This window comes from Marmota flaviventris, chromosome 4 (genome assembly GCF_047511675.1).
Source record: "Marmota flaviventris isolate mMarFla1 chromosome 4, mMarFla1.hap1, whole genome shotgun sequence".
Lineage (NCBI taxonomy): Eukaryota > Metazoa > Chordata > Mammalia > Rodentia > Sciuridae > Marmota > Marmota flaviventris.
In genome coordinates, this window is record NC_092501.1 from 13,114,014 (window position 1) to 13,136,880 (window position 22,867).

A 22,867-nucleotide genomic window follows, 5' to 3' on the forward strand; every position below is an offset into this window, starting at 1 on the left:
TACTCCATTGTGTATAGATACCACATTTTTTTTTATCCATTCATCTACTGAAGGGCATCTAGGTTGGTTCCACAGTCTTGCTATTGTGAATTGTGCTGCTATGAACATCGATGTAGCAGTGTCCCTGTAGTATGCTCTTTTTAGGTCTTTAGGGAATAGACCGAGAAGGGGAATAGCTGGGTCAAATGGTGGTTCCATTCCCAGCTTTCCAAGAAATCTCCATACTGCTTTCCAAATTGGCCGCACCAATTTGCAGTCCCACCAGCAGTGTACAAGTGTACCCTTTTCCCCACATTCTTGCCAGCACTTGTTGTTGTTTGACTTCATAATGGCTGCCAATCTTACTGGAGTGAGATGGTATCTTAGGGTGGTTTTGATTTGCATTTCTCTGACTGCTAGAGATGGTGAGCATTTTTTCATGTATTTGTTGATTGATTGTATGTCCTCCTCTGTGAAGTGTCTGTTCAGGTCCTTGGCCCATTTGTTGATTGGGTTATTTGTTATCTTATTGTTTAATTTTTTGAGTTCTTTGTATATTCTGGATATTAGGGCTCTATCTGAAGTGTGAGGAGTAAATATTTGTTCCCAGGATGTAGGCTCTCTATTTACCTCTCTTATTGTTTCTCTTGCTGAGAAAAAACTTTTTAGTTTAAGTAAGTCCCATTTGTTTAACTTGTTATTACCTCTTGGGCTATGGGCGTCCTATTAAGGAATTTGGAGCCCGACCCCACAGTATGTAGATCGTAGCCAACTTTTTCTTCTATCAGACGCAGTGTCTCTGATTTGATATCTAGCTCCTTGATCCATTTTGAGTTAACTTTTATGCATGGCGAGAGAAAGGGATTCAGTTGCATTTTGTTGCATATGGATTTCCAGTTTTCCCAGCACCATTTGTTGAAGATGCTATTCTTCCTCCATTGCATGTTTTTGGCCCCTTTATCAAATATAAGAAAGTTGTAATTTTGTGGATTGGTTTCTGTGTCCTCTATTCTGTACCATTGGTCCACCTGCCTGTTTTGGTACCAGTACCATGCTGTTTTTGTTACTATTGCTTTGTAGTACAGTTTGAACTCTGGTATCGCTATACCTCCAGATTCACACTTCCTGCTTAGAATTGCTTTTGCTATTCTGGGTTTTTTGTTTCTCCATATGAATTTCATGATTGCTTTATCTATTTCTACAAGAAATGCCGTTGGGATTTTGATTGGCATCGCATTAAACCTGTAGAGAACTTTGGGTAATATTGCCATTTTGATGATGTTAGTTCTGCCTATCCATGAACAGGGTACATTTTTCCATCTTCTAAGATCTTCTTCTATCTCTCTCTTTAGGGTTCTGTAGTTTTCATTATATAAATCTTTCACCTCTTTTGTTAGGTTGATTCCCAAGTATCTTATTTTCTTTGAGGATATTGTGAATGGAGTAGTTTTCCTCATTTCCATTTCAGAAGTTTTGTTGCTGATATACAGGAATGCCTTTGATTTATGCGTGTTGATTTTATATCCTGCCACTTTGCTGAATTCATTTATTAACTCTAGCAGTTTCTTTGTAGACCCTTTTGGGTCTGTTAAATATATTATCATGTCATCCGCAAATAGCGATAATTTAAGTTCTTCTTTTCCTATTTTTATGCCTTTAATTTCTTTTGTCTGTCTAATTGCTCTGGCTAGTATTTCAAGAACTAAATTGAATAGAAATGGTGATAGAGGGCATCCCTGTCTTGTTCCAGATTTTAGAGGGAATGCCTTCAGTTTTTCTCCATTTAGGATGATGCTAGCCTGAGGTTTAGCATATATAGCTTTTACAATGTTGAGGTAAGTTCCTGTTATCCCTAATTTTTCTAGTGTTTTGAACATAAAGGGATGCTGTACTTTGTCGAATGCTTTTTCTGCATCTATCGAGATGATCACATGGTTCTTGTCTTTAAGTCTATTGATGTGGTGAATAGCATTTATTGATTTCCGTATATTGAACCATCCTTGCATCCCAGGGATGAATCCTACTTGATCATGGTGCACAATTCTTTTGATATGCTTTTGTATTCGATTTGCCAGGATTTTATTGAGAATTTTTGCATCCAAGTTCATTAGAGATATTGGTCTGTAGTTTTCTTTCTTTGAAGTGTCTTTGTCTGGTTTCGGGATCAGGGTGATGTTGGCCTCATAGAATGAATTTGGAAGAGCTCATTCTTTTTCTATTTCTTGAAATAGCTTGAAAAGTATTGGTATGAATTCTTCTTTGAAGGTTTTGTAGAACTCCGCTGTATACCCATCCGGTCCAGGGCTTTTTTTGGTTGGTAGTCTTTTGATGTCTTCTTCTATTTCTTCCTTTGTTATTGGTCTGTTTAAATTGTGTGTGTCTTCCTGACTCAATCTGGGCAGATCATATGACTTAAGAAATTTATCGATATCTTCACTATCTTCTATTTTATTGGAATATAGGGTTTCATAATACTTTCTAATTATCTTCTGTATTTCTGTAGTGTCTGTTGTGATATTGCCTTTTTCATCCCGTATGTTAGTAATTTGAGTTCTCTCTCTTCTTCTCTTCATTAGCATGGCTAAGGGCCTGTCGATCATATTTATTTTTTCAAAGAACCAACTTTTAGTTTTATCAATTTTTTCAATGTTTTTTTTTGTTTCAATTTCGTTGATTTCTGCTCTAATTTTAATTATTTCTTGTCTTCTACTACATTTGCTGTTGTTTTGCTCTTCCTTTTCTAGGTTTTTGAGGTGTAGTGTGAGTTCATTTATTTGTTGGTTTTTTTCTTTTTTTGAGGAAAGAACTCCAAGAAATGAATTTCCCTCTTAAAACTGCTTTCATTGTGTCCCATAGATTCCGGTATGTTGTGTCTGTATTGTCATTTGTCTCTAAGAATTTTTTTATCTCCTCCTTTATTAAAGTCTTCTGTAACCCATTGATCATTTAGTAGCATATTGTTCATTTTCCATGTGATGTAGGATTTTTACTTCCTTCTTTTATCATTGATTTCCAGTTTCATTCCATTATGATCAGATATGGTGCATGGTATTATCTCCACGCCTTTATATTTACTAAGAGTTGCCCTATGGCATAATATAAGGTCTATCTTTGAGTAGGATCCATGTGCTGCTGAGAAGAATGTGTATCCACTTGATGATGGTTGATATATTCTATATATGTCGGTTAAGTCTAGATTATTGATTGTGCTGTTGAGTTCTATAGTTTCTTTATTCAGTTTTTGTCTAGAGGATCTGTCTAATGGCGAGAGCAGTGTGTTGAAGTCACCCATAATTATTTTGTTGTAGTCTATTTGACTCTTGAACTTGAGGAGAGTTTGTTTTATGAACGTTGCAGCTCCATTGTTTGGTGCATATAAATTGATAATTGTTATGTCTTGTTGGTGGATGGTTCCTTTTAACAGTATATAGTGTCCTTCTTTATCCCTTTTGATTAACTTAGGTTTGAAGTTGATTTTATTCAATATGAGTATGGCCACTCCTGCTTGCTTGTGAGGGCCACGCGAGTGGTATGATTTTTCCCAACCTTTTACCTTCAGCGTGTGTATGTCTTTTCCTATCTTATGAGTCTCCTGAAGGCAGCATATTGTTGGATTTGTTTTTTTGATCCAGGTTACTAGCCTATGTCTCTTGATTGGTGAGTTTAGGCCGTTAACATTTAAGGTTACCATTGAAATATGATTTGTACTTCCAGTCATGTTTATTTATTTATTTATTTTAGTTTGGCTAGTTTTTACTTTTTGGTTATTTTCCTCCCCCTTTACTGAGATACCTCCCGCTGTTAGTTTTGGGCACTATTTTTCAGTTCCTCTTCTTGTAGTATTTTGCTGAAAATGCTTTGCAGTGCTGGTTTTCTGGCAGCGAATTCTTTTAGCTTTTGTTTATCGTGAAAGATATTAATTTCATTATCAAATCTGAAGCTTAATTTTGCTGGATACAGTATTCTTGGTTGGAATCCATTGTTTTTCAGCGTTTGAAATACATTGTTCCAGTATCTTCTCGCTTTTAAAGTCTGTGATGAAAAATCAGTTGTTAACCTAATTGGTTTACCTCTGAATGTAATCTGCCTCCTTTCTCTCGTAGCTTTTAATATTCTCTCCTTGTTCTGTATGTTGGCTATCTTCATAATTATATGTCTTGGAGTTGGTCTATTACGGTTTTGAATGTTTGGGGTCCTGTAGGCTTCCAGGATTTGGCAATCCATTCCATCTTTCATCTCTGGGAAGTTTACTAGAATTATTTCATTTAATATGTTGTCCATTCCTTTGGTTTGAATCTCTATGCCTTCTTCTATCCCGATGACTCTCAAATTTGGTTTTTTTATGACATCCCATATCTCTTGAATAGATTGCTCATGGGATTTAAGCATCTTTTCTGTGTTGACTATATTCTTTTCAAGTTGATAAACTTTGTCTTCATTATCTGATGTTCTGACTTCTACTTGATCTAGTCTATTTGTAATATTCTTGTTTGAGTTTTTAATTTGGTTTATAGTTTCCTGCATTTCTAGGATTACTGTTTGATTTTTTTTAAAGATCTTTATCTCCTGGTAAAGCTCGTTCTTTGCCATTTGAATTTGTTTGTTTAATTCATTTTCAAAATATACTTTTATTGCTTGGACTTGCTGCCTCATGTCTTCTCTAATATTCCTTTCCATCTGAGTTAGGTATGCCTTGAGTTCTTTCCCTATCCCTGTTTCTGATGCTTCTAGGTCCTCCTGTAGAATTAAGTTGCCCTGCATTGTTTGTACTCCTTTTTTCCCTTGTTTTTTCATGATGTTCACGTTACTTTCCAGCTCTATTTGATTGCTGTGTTTCTGCTCTCTTCTATAGATTTGTTTTGGTTTTGTATATCTCTGTTGTCTCTCCTTTGTGTTGGTAGACTCTGCCTGCTAAAGTGGAATCCGCTGGGAAGGAATTCCGATGGCCGAACTCCTGTGTCGTCACCTCTCTGCTATGGCTGGCCCCAGGCTCCTTGCCGGGGTGTCCGAATGGGGGTGGGGGTGGGACTGGACTGTCTCTGGTTGGTTTCAGCTCCCGGTCGCTGGCGGGTGGGCGGTCTCCAGCCGCCCAGTCACGCGGGCAGCGGGTGGGCTGTCGCCGGTGTGCGGGTGATCTCTAGCCGCCCAGTCGCGCGGTCGGTATTTTGTTTTAAAATAGTTTTCACCAGTTTCACTGGGGAGCCCATCAGCACAGTTCCTCATGCTATTACCCTGAAAATAAATTTTCCTAGGTTAATTCCCTAAGTTTCTGTAGGAGGAGTTCAGGTAGCTTGGTAAAGAAGGCTCGTTTCCTGGGAACTTGAGCGAGAAAATGGACATTTTTGACTAACAGGAGATAAACTAAGGAAAGATAATTCGGTAGGACAGGAAGATAAAAGGAAGGGAAACAGGAAGTCTGCATAATTATTTGGAGTCCTTATGGGTTTGAGATATTTTAAAAGGCTTGGACTTAAATGTTTTGAAAACCAAGTGTTTTTATAAAACATTCGTGTGTGGATTCTGTTGTTTTTCTTGGCTGCACTGGGCATTAAAGCTTGGTCCTCAAACATACTAGGCAAGTGCTCTACCACTGAGCTGCATCACAGCTTAGTATATTCATTTTAAAAGGAATATGTTTCTATTTTTATTTTATTTTTATTTTGTTTTTCTGATTTTAATATATTTTTGTGCATAAACACTCTTAGTTAAACCCTCTAGGTATTACTTAACCAAATTAGACTTTATTCCATATAACATTCATTTCACACCCCTGTGAGAAATTTTTTTATTGAATTTTAACTTTAAACTTGACAAGAAAAGTTTTCTAAAAGCAGTTTTTATTTTAACTAATTAGCTTGGGTTACTACATTTGAAATTGCTAGTGTATGTAATGATATTTGTAATTTTTTTACAGAGTAACAAGGTTATATGCTCTTTAGCAGCTATAAGGTTTGTGTTAAAAGCACTCAGTTATAGCATTGTGTTAATATAATTAATTTGGTTCCTATGTTTTTCCCTCTAAAACTTTGGTGCCAGTCTGTCTGAATCAAATGACTTCAAATGCAAATTAGTGTAGTAGCTGGGAGAAACGAAACTTCTGTTTGCTATACTAGTTCAGATAAAGGAGAAAGCACTAAGCATTGTCTGTGTGTCTAATTCTGTTTTCTTAAAAAGTTTTTTTTTTCTTTAGTACTGTTTACCAGGAAGACATAAAACAGTACCCTTCCCATTTGGGAGCCGCTCTGGACAGAAGCTTTGTGCACACCTGTAAGTCCTGAGTAAAGAGGTGCTGAGCAGTTATTGTACCCCACAATACATTGGGCTTTACTTCTGCTTGGATTAGGAAGGTGTGGCTCCAGGAGTGGGCGTCACCCTGTGGGGTTGAGTTACACTCACCTGTTCCTTGGTAATCCTACCCCTTTGCCCTTTTTGGGATAGAATGTTCCATGGAACCTCCCCTTGTGTGTTCTCTATATAAGAAAAAAAGAATTCCAGTGGTTCTCTCTCTTTCCATGGACCCCTAAGGTTACAGAGCCATCCTTGTATTTTGAAAAGGTACTTCTGTGTGTTTGCATGGTTTCTTGGCCGTTTCCTTAAGTTATTGAAATAGTCAGATTTTGTGAACCCACCGTAGGTTGCCGCCTCAGATAGATGGTGATACTTCCCCTCTTCAGTATTTTTCTGGTATAAACTATAGTGGGCTATTAATACTTTCCAAGTGTTTTATTTCATTTTCAGTGTTGGATTTTTATAATTAACTCATCACATACTCAAGTCTTAAGTGTATGAGGAGACTTGTCAGATATGTGACTTGTGCAGAGAATTGTGAGACTAGGCCATTTAAATGACTGCAAGATAAACAGAATTGAAACCAGTGGATGGGAGTGCTGTGGTCTAGAATCTGAAACCAAATATAGAAAGAGCTTAGGAGCTGGACAATCCTTGAGTACTAAGGAAAACCTTCAGTGGGCACAGAGACCTGAAAGCAGGAATATGTAATGTTTTTGAACTATAGAAGGTAACTTCCTAGAATGAAAGATTTATTTTAAGTAAATATATGATTAGAAAAATTGTGGTGGATCTTGAATGTGGAACTAGTGACTTAGCACTCTCTCTTTTGAAACAGGATAGTGTTATGTTGTCCAGGATGGTTGTGAACTCTTGTGACTCCTGCCTCAGCCTCCTGAATAGCTGGGACTACAGGCTTACTAGTGTGCACCACCACACCTAGCTCTTTTCTTGCTGTTCTTTTGTGGTTAGTGGGAAGCCATGAAAACTTTCTGAACAAACAAATGCCATGGTTAGTGATAGTGTTTAGGGTGAATTGAAAACTACAGGGCCTCAAGCCCAGTTTTCTCTCATTTTCTTTGTCCTTTGCTATAATGGAGGAGTATGAGTTCTATTTCAGATTAAAAAGTTTTTTTAAAGCCTACAGTTTATATAATTCAGCATAAGTATCTCCATTAAAAATAAGGGTTAACAATGAACACATAGCCCAAATAATTCATGGGTGACAAAATTGTGAGAGAGTTTGGATTTTGGTGGAGTCAGACTAGCTTGAATTCTGGTTTGGCCACCCACTGTGTAAAATTGAACAAATGCTTCACTCAGATGAAGACTCACTCTTCATCTGCAGAAAAGAGCAAGCAATATCACCTCTTAGTTTGTGAGCATTAAATAAAATAATGCATGTGAAACAGCTACTAGACTGGTTACTTGTTACCTTGTTACTCTGGTGAATACCTTGCTGCTATTAATTTTTACTGAAATTATCATTATCATGTACTAATTTCTATCTCATCATTTCCATAAAACAGTACATTCTGAATTTTGAACTTGTGCTATAGGAACACTTTTCCCATCTGATCCAAAGAATCTCCTGCCCCACCTAAACCTACTGGCTCCTTCTGGAGTTTCCTTTCTAGTGATGAGTCCTGCCTTTTTATTGAGAGCAGACCAAAAAGTGAGAATTCCTGGGTGCTATAAAGAAAGCACCATTTTATGGGCATGGTGGCACATACCTATAATTCTAGTGACTGGGGAGGCTGAGACCAGAGGATTGAAAATTCAAGGCCAGCCTCAGCAACTTAGGTAGACCTGTCTCAAAATAAATGAAAAGGGCAGGGGATGTAGCTCAGTGATAAAAGTATCTCTGGGTTCAATCCCTAGTACCAAAAAAAAAAAAAAAGTGCCACCACCAGTTGTTGCCATTTATGGGCAGATACAATAAGCTTTGGTTTTGTAGAGCACATGCAGTATTAGGTGTTTTGTATTGTTTTTTAAAGTATGTGTATGTTTTGTTATTGTGCTTTGAACTTTAGAGTGGTGTATTATTTAGAAATTTAGACTTATTTTTACTTTTGTCAGGTTCAAGCCGTTTTTTCCTTATCAGACCTTGCAAGAATCTGAAGAAGATGAAGAGTATATCCATATACACCAGTGGGCACTTGCTGAAGGACGTCTTAAAGTTACGTTGTTAGAATGTAGCAGGTACGTTCTTTGTTTTGTTACTACTACACTATGGGAAAAAAGGGCTCTGAAAAATGTACCTAAGCAGCATTTGTATATATTCCCTTTTTTGTTTTTGTTAATTTATGTTGTATTGTTTACTTGTAAATTCTTTAATTGTAAATTTAGTAAAAGTCTTTTCTAGTGTATAACAAGAATAAAACATTTTAGAAAGTATTCTAAGGGAGCACTTATTCTGTAATAATTCCCAAACTTTTTAGATGTACATACTTTGGAATATTTTTAGCTTTCTCTACCTAAAACTGTTGTAACATAATGAATGTGAGAATTGAAATAACCTGGCAAGTTGCATAGCCAGACTTTGAACCCTTCTGGGTTAAGAAATAATTTTGCTCCCACAAATTAAGTTCTTATCTTGCTTGAACTATTTACTACACTAGTTTTCTTATTTATCTTTTAACACTCTAGCTCCCAGTATAACAGCCAGAATGATCTTTTCAAAATACAAATCTAGTTGTCATTTTCCTTAAAACTCTTTATTTAATGACTTCCCCACTACTTCTAGGATGTGGACTAAAATCCTTACTTCCACCTATGAGTCTCTTATTCTATTCTTTCTCACCATCCTCTTCCCAGCCCCTCACTTATAATATTTGAGATAAATAGGCTGTCCTAAGGGAAGAGATTGACAATTTTTTTTCTCTGAAATGCCAATAGTAAATATTTTAGGCTTTGTGAGTTGAGGTCTCTGTTGCAGTTCCCAGCTCTGCCTTGTAGATCACAGACATGCGAATGTATGGCTTGGCTGTGTAGCCGTAAAACTTCATATATGAATATCTTAATTTTCATGTGTCATGAAATGTCTTTTGATTTTTTTAACCATTTAAAAAAAAGAATTAAAAAAATTTTTTTAAATGTTGATGAACCTTTAAACCAAATAAAATAAGCAGTGGATTGGATTTGGACCACTAGTTGTAGTTTGCCATTCCCTGCTTAGATATTTTAAAGTATAAAACCCCTTAAGTTGACTCTTTGCTCTTTCCTTGTCTTACCCCATTCTCTACTCCCTAAAACCAACCTTGCCTAGTTCAGCCTTAATGTCTTTCCTGATAGTTCCAAGTGAAATGTACTCTGTCTGCTACATTTTTCTGACGCTTGCTTTTATCATTTACTTGGTACTTATAGTTTTTATTTCCAAACCATAATAAAAACAAGCACTTGAGTACCAAGGTTTCATTTAAGTCCTGAAGTGACATTGCGATTATGCATCATTCTGTCACAAAGTGTGATTGACAAAGAATTCTTTTACTGTCCCTGCCCCCTCCCTCAAAAGACTAAATATCCTCTATATTTTGTAAAAGGAACTATAGTAAAATAGATGTATTAGGTACCATGCTCCGTATTTAGAAAAGACTAGTTCTTTTTTTGCCTTAGTATTGCTGGTGAGGTGAAGGATTGATTAATGTGTGTTAGCTCGTGTCTGTGTGACTGCTAGTTTTGGTGTTTCTTTGCTCACTGATCTTTTTGCTTTTCCTGTGGAACTACTCGAAGCCTTGCCACAGGGTAGACAGACATTATTTAGGTCTCATTGAATTGAGATAAATGGTACAAAGGAAAGCACAACAATTTGTGGAGTAGTTGCAACCCTCTTTATTTTAATAAAGAACTGCATAATAAATCTGAAAGGGTACATGAGAAACCAGTAAAAATTCTTACAAGGGGCTGGGGTTGTGGCTCAGTGGTAGAGCACTTGCCTAGCATGTGTGAGGCATTGGGTGCTATCCTCAGCACCACATATAAATAAATGAATAAAATTAAAGGTTCATCAATGTCTAAAAATATATTTTAAAAAAAGTTCTTATAGGGATCAAGGTTGATGATAAAGAGAGAGGGATCTAGGTTGATGATGATGGATGGAGTCAAGGTGATAGCACACATTTTACTGTAAAATAGAACTCTCAGGTAGATTCCAACTAAAGAGGAGATATTACTAAGCATTATTTCAGTTTTTATCTTATTTTGAGTGTAAATTCATCCTCTGTGGTTTATTGTCATCTCTGAAGCAGAGAATGACACTAGAGAAAATATCAGAACAAATAATAGTGCCCCTTTTTTTGGAGGAAGAACCAAAAGCAATGCTTATTTCACATATTGGAAACAAGTTAAATATTTAACACCTTGAGGAGTGTGTGTGTTTTAACCATAACTACTTAGTGATACAAAAAAAATTGGAATTAAATAGAATGGTCAAAATTTTAAAACAACACAAACCAGTTAAAATTAAGGTGTTTCTGTAGACGATTTGAATGTCCATAAAGTTGTTTTGAATTAGCATGCGGTCATGCCTTGGCATTTCCTTTGTTTTTAGCATTTGGGCATGCATATTCACATTTCTGCTGTTTGAACAAGACCTATTTAAACCTATCTGAATTGTTATATCATATGGATTATTTACTATTAATTTTAGCTTCATATTTTTATTTGTTAAGCTTTTTAGAACTTGAATCAAGTACAAAGAATATAACTTCAGTAATTGTTTCTCCAGATCCATAAGGTGGAATATCATACTCCTCACCCACAGGTAGCCATAGTTCCATGTGAGGACTTTCAGTTTTTAAAGTATCAATTTGAAATAAAAATAAAATGGTTCTGAGTGAGAACTTTTTAACTTTATTTTGAAGTAACTTCAGACTTACAGAAAAGTCTTTGAAGACTTTTATTGAATTTCCCTGTTGTAAGGTTTTGAGAGTAAATTTTGCCAATGTGGAAACAAATTAGAAATGTTAATAGAACAATGCTTTTTGAAACTCTTAGAGATGGTAATTTTGATCAGAGATAAGCAGCTGCACCACAGTGCCTACCTTGTGGTAAGCCTGCAGTTGAAGTAGCTTCTGTTATTATTTCTCAAGATCATCATTATAGTATTTATCAAGAAAAAGGTCATTAAACAAAACTGTCTTCTCTTTTGCATATTTTGTTGTAAGAATTAGAATTTGAATTTTATTAATTTAAAGGGTCTCATACTGTAAAGGGAAGTTCAATTCTAATTATCTGAAATATAGTTTTGAGATTCCCAAGCAGTAGCTTGGATGTGGAAAGATAATTTTGTTTGTAAATATTGCTTCCAACATTTTGCTTTTGTCTTATTAAAAAGCAATCAGTCTAAATGGTTGTATATTTGAGTTGACTAAAGCTTCTTTTTTTAACCACAAATGAATTCAATTGCTATATTTGTAGTACTGCTATTAAGAGGCTCTATTATTTTACATTAGTGTTGTATCATATTATTAAGATGATTAGTTTTTAATTTTAACCTGCAGTCCCTCTTCTATCTTGAAGAACTTGAGGTGTTTTTCAAAGAAAACATATACCCTTGTGAGATTAAATACAAGATAAATTAGATCAAAACAACCATATAGAAAAGAGATAAATTTTCTGACAGCCTTGGCAACAAAGGAAATTGATGAATTATTTAGCTCTTATTATCATTTTTTTTTAAATTAACTTATTTTTAATTGAAAAATTGTGTTCATTTTGTACAACATATTATTTTGAAATATATTAGATACAGATACAGATATATACACATTGTAAAATGGCTAACTCAAGCTAAGTAACCTGTATTACCTCACAAGCACTTAATTCAATTTTCTGATAAAGTATGCATGTCCTTTAGGAGAAAAAAATTCTGACGTCACATTCTAAGAGGGATGTGTCCATAAAGCTTTATGTAAGACATTGAATAATGTAGTGGATATATTTGAGGATTTGATTTTACTAACTCAATAACATTTTTTAAAACAAATTAAGATTATAGTCAATGAAAGCAAAGGCTGAAATCTTTGTTGTGTAAGAATCCCCTACTCCAAAGCAGTATATTTCGGAGTGTCTGAACTGATTTTAAATAGAAGGAGATACTAATTAAGGTCAGTTCTTCACTGAGTCACACTTATGCTGTTCTAAAGCCTCTGTTTTCTTAGCAGCTTTTAACGTGTTATTTTTCTGGGTTCCAAAAATACATCTTTAAAAAACTTTTTAATGTTAAATATTATAAAATAAAGCAGTTGGCATTCTTTGTTGCCTTATTCTCATTAATCTGTTTCATCATGGACTCACGAATTTCAGTTTTTCTCAATGTTTGTAATCCCTTATTGTCTGAACAAATGAATAAAAGTACTGATGCTGTTGGGAGAAGCAAATACAAAATACAAAATGGGAGAAGGACCATTTTAATTATTTTAGTGCCTAAATTGTCCCAGATTTGGCTAGTAGGAGCCCCTATCATGCCGGCCCCTGCATGCTTATGACATGACCCCAACTTTATTTTTGAGAACTTCATTACTTTCTGCTGTAACAAGCAGTTATATGTTTATCTTATCTTCCCTCTGCCATAATCCTAGTATCAACTATGTTTCCAAAGAACCTTAGTTTTCTTTTAATAGAAATGGTGGTTATGGTATGGATATGAGATGTCCTTCAAAGCACCTGTGTTAATGCAGGAATGTTCAGAGGTGAAATGATTGGATTGTGAAGGCTGCAACCTTCTCAGTCTATCCTCGTTTGAATGGACTAACTGGGTGGTAACTGCAGGCTTGTGGGGCATGGCTGGAGAAGATGGGTCACTGAGGTGTGCCCTGGAAGCTGCATCTTCCCTGTGGCCCCTTCTCCCCTCTCTCCCTGCTTCATGACCTCTCCATGATCTGAGCAGCATTCCTTCACTGGGCCCTGTTCCCATATTATGGTGCCTCATCTTGGGCCTAGAGCACTGGAATGACCACTTTGGACTGAAACCTCTGAAACTATGAGCGTCTAATAAACTTTCCCTCCTTTTAAGTTGTTTTTGTCAGGCATATTGGTCACAGTGTCATGAAAGCTGACTAAAGCAAGTCTTTGAAACCAGGATCTGGGGGAGCTGGAGTGGTAGAGCGCTTGCCTAGCATAGGTGAGGCACTGGGTTCCATCCTCAGCACATAAAAATAAAGTAAAGGCATTGTGTCCATCTACAACTAAAAAAATAAATAAATAAATAAAAGAAAGAAAGAAACCAGGATCTGGGTGTGTTCACTGTTCTTTCATATATTTATTGACCTCTTCTTCAGGCAGATTTAGGAAATGCATTTATGTTTTACACATACATACATGTAACATTAGAAGTCTGTTGAGTTCACCTGATGTGTCCAGCTTCATTTCATCTTCATGGGGTTTTTTTTTGCCTTGGTCCTTCTCCCATTTTGTATTTTGTGTTTGCTTCTCCCAACAGCATCAGTACTTTTATTCGTTTGTTCAGTTCTGTAATAGTTTCAGACTTTTTTTTTATTCAGATACAAAAAACATTTACTACAGGGCTGAGGCTGTAGCTCAGTAGCAGAGCACTTGCCTAGCATGTGTGAGGTGCTGGGTTCGATCCTCAGCACCACATAAAAATAAATAAATAAACATAAAGGCATACTGTCCATCTACAACAACAACAACAAAATAATTTAAAACACACAAAAAATATTTACTACAAGGAGTTGAGGATTTATTTGCAGTTCTCCTGACCCTACCCTCCATATTGAGGACATGTGGTCAACTACTGTTAGCTCTGCTGGCTTTGCATTCTGTCTTCTAATAACTTGAAGCCCATAAAGCTTCAAACTTCTGCTGCCCAAACTAACCACCATTTTCCTGCAGCCTTTGCTCTGAGCTAGGTGAACTGGGCTCGGGTCAAATAGTGTCCTTAGACTTGAAAAACCACAAGCTAGCAATTTGTACATCTTCCAGATGCAAGTTTTTTAGATTAAATATTAATCTCAAAAGTCTGCTATGAGTAAGTTTTCATTGTCTTTAAGTGTGTTTTAAACATTCTTTTTATCTAGTTCTATAATTGCAGTTTATGGAAGGTTTGACCACTTCACTGCTGAGGTAATAGCATTCTGTCTACTGGTCACTTGATTTTGTTGTAGTTTTCTTGATTGCCTTTTGTGCTTCTGTTGAGGGCATTTAAGGAGACTCAAACCATGCAACTAAGCTTTAGAATCTTACAATTATACCCTCATCATCTCTTGTTTTAATTACTAAATATTAGCCTGGGGTATGCATTTGGACTCACTGAATGTTTCCTTATCTGTAATACAGAATGCTAATATTGATCTTACTAGATTGTAATTATCATTAATCCTTGCACATAGGAGACACTCACTTAATGGCTCTTATCATGGTGATTTGGCCCCTGACATCCATCAAGAACCAAAAATAATTTTACTTTGGTTTTTATAAGGCAAAGGGAAGTGTTTGATTGTGATTTAATTCTTTGTTAATGATATCACTTATCTTATATATGTAATAGGAGAAACAGTTTGAAGATGAAAATTTGTTAGAAGGGAGAAACAGAATTAATCCTTTAAATAGCACTATGTTCATATTTTAAAGTGATATGTTTAGTTCTTCTGTAGGTTGGCATATTAATATTACAGAATTTTGAAATTAATTTACAAGAATGGTTATGGTTTCTGTGTTATAACCACAAAATATTTCTAGTTTGCATTTGTTTGTGAAGTCTTCATTTATTTTAGCATTGAGTTTGAATTTATGTGATTATTTTTGGTCCAGGTATTATGTTTTTTAAAAACCTCTATGGGGGGGCTCAAGTCGTGTCTCAGTAGTAGAGCGATTGCCTGGCACATGTGAGGCATTAGGTTTGACCCTTAGCAACACATAAAAATGAATAAATAAATAAAGGTATTGTGTCCACCTACAACTAAAAAATATATTTAATAAAAAAACCTCTATCGGAAGCAAATGAGACTAAGTAATAATCTTTGTTTTTCCCCCTTGAGTAGTTAATATATGGTTATTCTTTATAATTTCTGCATTTATTTTAATTTTTGACATCTTATTTAATTTTTAGAAAGGAAGAACTAAATATTTGAGGACATGATGGCTACACATAATTCTGAGTTAACTACAATATGTTGTCCCTGTAGTAAGCACTTTGCATTCATTGTTTTTAGCTTAGAGCATTTTTATAAGATTAGTATTATTGTATCCATTTTATAGATGAACCAAGATACATCAGTTACTTGCTTAAGAATGTGCAGCTGGAATTGGGATCTGTGTTTGACTCCAAAATTCCTTACTCTGTTATCTTATTCCATATTTTTTTTTCTTTTTCTTTTCAACTTACAGAAGAAAAAATACTTTGTCCTAAAAACTTGATATTATATTAGAAGAATATAAATTTTAGAATTTTTTTGCCTTTTAAAGGGCAGGTTAGTATTTTTAAAATAAGTTACCTTTTCAAGGTCTTATGATTTATAAATGTAAATTAAGAATGAAATACCAAGAGCTGGGCATGTAGTTCAGAGATAGAGCACTTGCCTAGCATGAGCAAGGCCCTGGGTTGAATCTCTAGTACTGCCCAAAAAAAAGAAGAAAAGAAAAAGAATCAAGTATCATTCAGATGAAGGCTGAAAGTTTTTTCCTTCATGGAAGGAAAGAGAAGAAATTAGTTTAAACATGAGACATTTAAATTTGTATAACTTTCACTCAAAGTTAATAAAACTGGAAGGAATTTCTTGGATTTGTTGCTGATTATTATTATATCTTATATCTATAATTCTGTGTGAATTTAAAAATGATTCTATCTATAGAATATAGAAGTCTTGAGACTATGCTTGTGTTTATTAGCTATTTAAGTTCCCCATGAAAGTTTAAATAAATAAAGCCAAGTGGTGTTTTCTCTTCATTTTTTTTTGTTTGTTTGTTTCTGTAGGGTGTAATTAAAGAATCTTCCCTATAATTAAGTTGCTTTTGACTAAACTTTACAGAAGATTCCAATTTTGGAATTCATCTGTCCTGCATTTGCATAGATTCTCTTTTTTTCCTCCCTAAAGTTATGATGTTAGAAAATAGTTTTGTTTCTTTGTATACTTCTACTCTATTTCATATGGCAAAATATAGCTGTTTTAATTCCTCTGGTGCCTGAATTGTAAGAATTTAAGAAAATTAGGGAGCCAGCTGACATAAAACCAGTGCTGTTTTAAAATGTGGAACTCCAATTTTTTTTAATGTTGTGTTGGCATGCTATCTGCTCATATTTAATACCTTCCACAAAGATGAACTATAAAAAAATGAACTGTGGTCAGAAATAAGAATTCATAAAACGATTATGTCTTTGAATTTTCCCTATCTTTGTACCATTATGCCATAACTGTCCATCAGTGCTTTTAATGTATTTTATTTGCAAATAAGTTAATGATTTGAACCAAAAGATAACTGTCTTTTTTTTTTTTTTTTTTTTGCTGTCAAAATTTCTTCAACTTGTTCATCTCAATTTATGTAGTCTTCATTAGCTGTGTGATATTTGGCAGGTTACCCAACCTCTCTGTGACCAGTTTTACAAGCTGTAAATCATGGGTAATAATATAATCTATCTCATGGAGTAATTTTGAAAATTTAGTGTAATAATACATTTAAAGCTCTTAGAACTGCTCCTATAGTAAATGTTAATTGTTACTACTACTGCTATCGCCACCACTTCTACTGCCAATCATTCTGTTACTGTCAGTAGTGAAAAATTTTGTCTATGTACTGTAGTGAATACAAGAAAGTGTGAAGTTCATTTTCATTGCCTGCCCTCTGGAAATGAAAGTGCAGTTAAGCTAATCGACAAAAACAAATGCATAAGCCAATCATCTATTCAAGGCTGTCTGATTGAATTGAGGCTTAAGTAGTTATAGAAATTAGTGCAAGGGAAATATGTTTTCTAGTTGAGGCTGCTATTGAGAACCTTATGAATAAGAGACAGACAGATGGATGATAGATATTACATAATTGAAAAAGCCAGTTTGATAAAAGTGAGAATTGTAAATATTTTCAGGGATCTGTCTGAATGAAGTGTAGAAGCATAAAAATGAGGGCCAAATTTGCTAGCAAAAGAAGACTGTGATCCTTTAATCAAAGAAAAGTCATTGTTGGTATCATTAAGAAATACCTATTTCAGAAGACTGTTATAGGGTGGGTTTTAAAAGGAATGATTGAATCCCCAGAGACAAACTAAGGGATGCAGTAGTAAGAGTGAGGATACACATTAGTAAGAACAGGAAGGTAGGGACATGAGGGGTAACTGGGACAGGGCTTAGAGTGACTGTGGATGGTATAGGCAGGGGAGGAAAAGGAATGCTAAGGATTCTTGTATAGAATCGTGTTATCATTGGCATTAATTTGGCCAGCAAGTATTTATTATTTTTCAGATTTTGGAGATGTAAAGAGCAAAACTTAGCTTTCTACCTTCGAAGAGTAGTAAGGGAAACAGGTGCTTAATTTCAGAAGCAAGTGGATTTCATTTTATGTGACGTAAGGAGAAGGGTGTGGTTAAATTTCCTTGTAGAAGTTTTCTGCAAATTCTTGGAGTTTTACAGGTTGAGTAGGAGAAAGATGAGGCCTGGAGATTTGATTTTTAAGTCACTGTCGTAGACGGTAGAGTTGAGTCCTTATGTGAGGATGTTTCTGAGTGGGAGGAATGTGAGAGGGAGTGAGCATTAACAACTGATGAGTTGATAGTTGGCCCCCTTTGGGCACAAGGTTCTCCTTTCATATTAAATTATTAAAAAAACAACTTTTTAATACAGGGGCATTGGGAATTACTTTCCTTTTCTCAGTAGTTTGCTCTTGAGCCATGTAAATTCTTTTTCCCTATTTCTTGATAGATCTGGTTTGTGTTTGTGTTTTACATAAGCTTTCAAGATACCTTTTACTTTATATTTTGAACTCAGAACTTTCATGGAGCTAATAATAGCTCTTTCAACAGATAGAGGGGTCTAAAGGCAATTTCCTTTGCTTTTTGTTTAATAGTGCTGATCTTTCCTCACTCTTTGGAAATAGTATAGTAAAAATTTGGTTTATACTCATTTATTGTCTATGTAATTTGATTATTTTTTTAATTAAAACAGGTATTAGCCAATGGTTGTTACTACTTATTCCTAGTGATTTTATAATTTGAATGGAATGTCTGGCTGTGTTTACTGAAGATTGAATTGTAAGAATACAGAGGTATAGAATGAAAATTAGTACTTTAAATATGAGGAGTGTAGTTCATCTTAAGCTAAAAGCACACATCTAACTGGTCCTAGTATTTCCAGTAGGCATTCGTTTCTGTCATTTCTTCAGAAACTTCCATATTTTTTAAATATTGGGAAATAGGGGTGATGTGTCTACCACGCCGGCGGGCCGCTGGGCCTGTGCTGCTGGTCGGTCGAGGGGCTAAAAGCATGCAATGGAGGAAGGATAGCATCTTCAACAAATGGTGCTGGGAAAACTGGAAATCCATATGCAACAAAATGAAACTGAATCCCTTTCTCTCACCATGCACAAAAGTTAACTCAGAATGGATCAAGGAGCTTGATATCAAATCAGAGACACGGTGTCTGATAGAAGAAAAAGTCGGCTACGATCTACATACTGTGGGGTCGGGCTCCAAATTCCTCAATAGGACACCCATAGCACAAGAGTTAACTAGAATCAACAAATGGGACTTACTCAAACTAAAAAGTTTTTTCTCAGCAAAAGAAACAATAAGAGAGGTAAATAGGGAGCCTACATCCTGGGAACAAATCTTTACTCCTCACACTTCAGATAGAGCCCTAATATTCCAGAGTATACAAAGAACTCAAAAAATTAAACAATAAGAAAACAAATAACCCAATCAACAAATGGGCCAAGGACCTGAACAGACATTTCTCAGAGGAGGACATACAATCAATCAACAAGTACATGAAAAAATGCTCACCATCTCTAGCAGTCAGAGAAATGCAAATCAAAACCACCCTAAGATACCATCTCACTCCAGTAAGATTGGCAGCCATTTTGAAGTCAAACAACAACAAGTGCTGGCAAGAATGTGGGGAAAAGGGTACACTTGTACATTGCTGGTGGGACTGCAAATTGGTGCGGCCAATTTGGAAAGCAGTATGGAGATTTCTTGGAAAGCTGGGAATGGAACCACCATTTGACCCAGCTATTCCCCTTCTCGGTCTATTCCCTAAAGACCTAAAAAGAGCATACTACAGGGACACTGCTACATCGATGTTCATAGCAGCACAATTCACAATAGCAAGACTGTGGAACCAACCTAGATGCCCTTCAATAGACGAATGGATAAAAAAAATTTGGCATTTATACACAATGGAGTATTACTCTGCATTAAAAAATGACAAAATCATGGAATTTGCAGGGAAATGGATGGCATTAGAGCAGATTATGCTAAGTGAAGCTAGCCAATCCCTAAAAAACAAATGCCAAATGTCTTCTTTGGTATAAGGAGAGTAACTAAGAACAGAGTAGGGAGGAAGAGCATGAGAAGAAGATTAACATTAAACAGGGATGAGAGGTGGGAGGGAAAGGGAGAGAGAAGGGAAATTGCATGGAAATGGAAGGAGACCCTCGTGGTTATACAAAATTACATACAAGAGGAAGTGAGGGGAAAGGGGGAAAAAAAACAAGGGGGAGAAATGAATTACAGTAGATGGGGTAGAGAGAGAAGATGGGAGGGAAGGGGAGGGGAGGGGGGATAGTAGAGGATAGGAAAGGCAGCAGAATACAACAGATACTAGTATGGCAATATGTAAATTAGTGGATGTGTAACCGATGTGATTCTGCAATCTGTATATGGGGTAAAAATGGGAATTCATAACCCACTTGAATCAAAGTGTGAAATATGATATGTCAAGAACTTTGTAATGTTTTGAACAACCAACAATAAAAATTAAAAAAAATATATTGGGAAATAGATAACAGTTGGGAAATCAGGAAAATGGAGGAAATACTGTTATTTTTCAGAGAAGTAAAGCCTGACAGCCAACATAGATGCTTTACTGGTCAAAGGAGTCCACTAATAATCGAAGTCAAAAGCAGGCGCAGGAAACACTAATGTAAGGAATTATGTCCCAGGAACGAGATATGGAGCTTGTGGAAAATAGTTACAATCTAAACAGTCTGGAGTAAGTTTTTGTTATTCTTAGACTGAAAAAATATTAAACATAAGTTCATAAACATACTTTATTAAAATTCTAAGAAATAGTACTTTTTTAAGAGATAAATTTTGGAGTAAATTATTAGATTGGCAATTTTGACAAGTGTTTCTGTGAAATTGTCTTAGTACGTTTGCTTTTGCTATAATAGAATATCTGAGGCTGGAAAGTGGGAGGTTTATTTTGTTCACAGTTCTGGAGGTCCAAGAACATGGCACTAGCCTCTGCTTGACTTCTTATGCAGGCCTTATGACCGAAAACAGTGTTGCTAAAAATTGATCTCTTAGTAAGGAAGACTGAGTGTCTAGCTCAAGTTTCTTCTCCTTTTAGGAAGCCAGAACCCCGTCTAATCAGGGTCCTACTCTTTTGGCCTCATTTAACTTTATTTACCTCCCAGTATTTCCACCTTCAAATATTATTGTTGGACTAAGTTTCTACTCCCTTAATAATACCTCATAGTGGAGATTTAGACTTCAACATGAGTTTTGTGGGGAACATCCAGACCATAGCAATAGGGAAGTTAACTTATCTAGGAAGCACTGATGTTACTTTCTTTATTGAGTATTAATACTGTTTGCTGGTGTTTTCTAGTATTTGAACATTTACTAAAGGCTGCAGTTCCTTCTGAGTGCTTTAACAGAAGAAATGTAAAAAGAAGATGTGATGTATGTGAAGATGTTGTGTAATGCTTTGACTAGAATCAAAAGCTGATTTCAAATCAGTTAAATCAATATACATTACAAAAGCAAAACTAAATTCTAAACAACCAGACAAAATATTTTCATCATTAAACATCAAAATAAACTTAACTGAAACAATGAAAATACAGGCTGAGCATCTCAAATCTGAAATCCAAAATGCAGCAAAATCCAAAAATTTTTGAGCACCAGTATGTACCCACAAGTGGGAAATTTCACATCTGACTTCATTGACAGGTTGCAGTCAAAACTCAAGAACACTAAAAATGATGTATAAAATTACCTTCAGGTTATATGTATAATGTGTATATAAAACATAAATGAAATTCATGTTTAGACATTGGGTTCCATTCCCTAAGCATTTCAAAGGTATATGCAGATGTTCCAAAATCAGAAAAATCTGAAACCTGAAACACTACTGGTCCCAAGCATTTTAGATAAGAGATATTCAACCTGTACTCATACGATTGGAGCAGTCAGTAATAGCGAAAGAGTCCATTTGCTGGGATATTTGTCATTAAAAAAATAAATAAATAAAGACTTTTGAATAGAATGAATAATGTTTTGTGTGCTTTAAACATCCATTGTTAAGAATGATAAATTGTTGGCTGGGGAATGTAGCTCAGTGGTAAAACACTTAACCTACTATATGTGAGGCCCTGGTTTCGATCCCCAGTATAGCAAAAAAGAAAAAACAAATAATGATAAGTTTCAAATATTTGTGTCATTATCTTTTTAATATTTTTAATGATTTCTATTGAGAATTTATTTTGTCCTAAGATTCCTTTTAATATGTTGTATTATCAAATTTCTGTATCAGGTAAAGGTCATGTTTATGTTTTTTTGAGATATATAATCTTGTTGCAATATTATTATTGATTCATAATAATAGTAAACCAAGCATTTATTATCCTTTAACATCTTTGAAACTTATTATGACCCTATCACAGAAAAATGATTATTCATTATTATAATCACTCATTATTTGTTTTCTTTGAATTGCATTATTGAGATAAAGTTCGTCTACCATACAATTCTACCATTTAAAGTGTACAATTTACTGTTTTTTACTGTATTTGTAACAGGGTTATGCAACCATCATCATAATCTAATTTTAGGTCATTTTCATTCCTCTCAAAGAAATCCCATACTTATTAGCAGACCTCCCATTCTCCTCTAGTTTTTCCTAATTCAACATTGGGAAGTTTGTTGGACAACAAAGTGATGACAAATTTAGTTATAGATCCAATTGGATTTTATTTGCAGTTCATGAATCAAGGCAGCAACTATTCAACAAAATAGCAGGTGACATCCCTTCTACAAAACCCCTTATAGTTCCCAACGGGCAGTAGTAAAACAGTGGGTTTTCATTGTTAAGAATGAAATGGGAACAAGGAAACAGCAATAGAAGGGAAAAAAGGTTAATTAACATCAGGTTACTTCAGATTGCTTTTTTGTCAAGGTTAAAGCTAAGGGAACTTCCTTATTATACTGATTCAGATATATACTGAAATGTATTGCTTTTAGGAAAAACTGGTGTGTTTGGGGATCTATCTGCTTCATTAAAGTTTCAGTTTGATTATGTGGTACTTAATTTTGAATAACTCCATTTGGCTTGGTCTGTTCATTCAGGGCCTCTTGCTGGGAGTAGGGGCACATGCTTATAATCGTAGCAATTTAGGATGTTGAGTGAGGCAGGAGGATCACAAGTTC

General features: G+C 35.2%; 1 protein-coding gene across 6 annotated transcripts in view; it reads left to right on the forward strand.

The window, feature by feature from the left end:
• The window catches only part of Pdzd8 (PDZ domain containing 8), an 80,256-nt gene that overhangs the window by 22,401 nt on the left and 34,988 nt on the right, over positions 1-22,867 (forward strand). For all 6 annotated transcript variants that reach the window (XM_027929986.2, XM_071610867.1, XM_071610868.1 and 3 more), the window contains exon 2: positions 8,347-8,469. In XM_027929986.2, coding sequence (XP_027785787.1) covers positions 8,347-8,469 — 123 coding nt within the window. The remainder of the gene's footprint in view (positions 1-8,346; positions 8,470-22,867) is intronic.